General features: G+C 29.6%; 1 protein-coding gene across 1 annotated transcript; it reads left to right on the top strand.

Annotated features, from left to right (window-relative positions):
* Window positions 1-5: 5 nt before the first annotated feature.
* Window positions 6-563, top strand: TRIADDRAFT_34844 (uncharacterized protein; the record flags this gene model as incomplete). The annotated part of the gene is made up of 1 exon (XM_002118809.1): window positions 6-563. A coding segment is annotated over one exon (558 nt), but the record flags the coding sequence as incomplete, so codon positions are not given.
* Window positions 564-592: the final 29 nt, after the last annotated feature.

Below are 592 nucleotides of genomic sequence, written 5' to 3'. Positions count from 1 at the left end.
ATGATGAGCATATATCTTTATCAACATCATGTACTACTAGGAAAAAAAGACCAAATGAAATAGATGGTAAGCATTATTATTTTAAAACTAAAGAAGAGTTTAAAGACCAGATTGAAAATGAGGAATTATTAGAGTATGCAGAAATTTTTGGTGAATTATATGGAACTCCTAAAAAAGAGGTTTTGAAAAAATTAGACACTGGTGAAGATGTCTTATTTGATATAGATTGGCAGGGTCATAGGCAGTTATCAGCTATAGCAAGAGCAGATGTTACAAGTGTATTTTTATTGCCACCCTCTAAAAGGGAGTTATTAGAAAGGTTAAAATTAAGAAATCAAGATAATGTTCGAGTCATTGAGCAAAGAATGGCTAGATCTGATGAAGAGATTAGTCATTGGCATGAATATGATTATATAATTATCAATAGAGATATTGAACAAAGCTTGGAAAAATTGTTATCAATCTTAAAATCTGAAAGGCTTAGAAAAGAAAGGAGAACAGGTCTTAATGACTTTGTTGGCTCTTTGATACATGAAGAATTTGTTAAGACAAAGATAATTTGAAAAAGAGTATTAAAATAAAATCTACTCAA

Source organism: Trichoplax adhaerens, genomic scaffold, assembly GCF_000150275.1.
Source record: "Trichoplax adhaerens TRIADscaffold_1468 genomic scaffold, whole genome shotgun sequence".
Taxonomy (NCBI): Eukaryota; Metazoa; Placozoa; class Uniplacotomia; order Trichoplacea; family Trichoplacidae; genus Trichoplax; species Trichoplax adhaerens.
The sequence above is the reverse complement of the archived record's forward strand: the minus strand, read 5'-3'. Positions and strand labels throughout refer to the sequence as shown.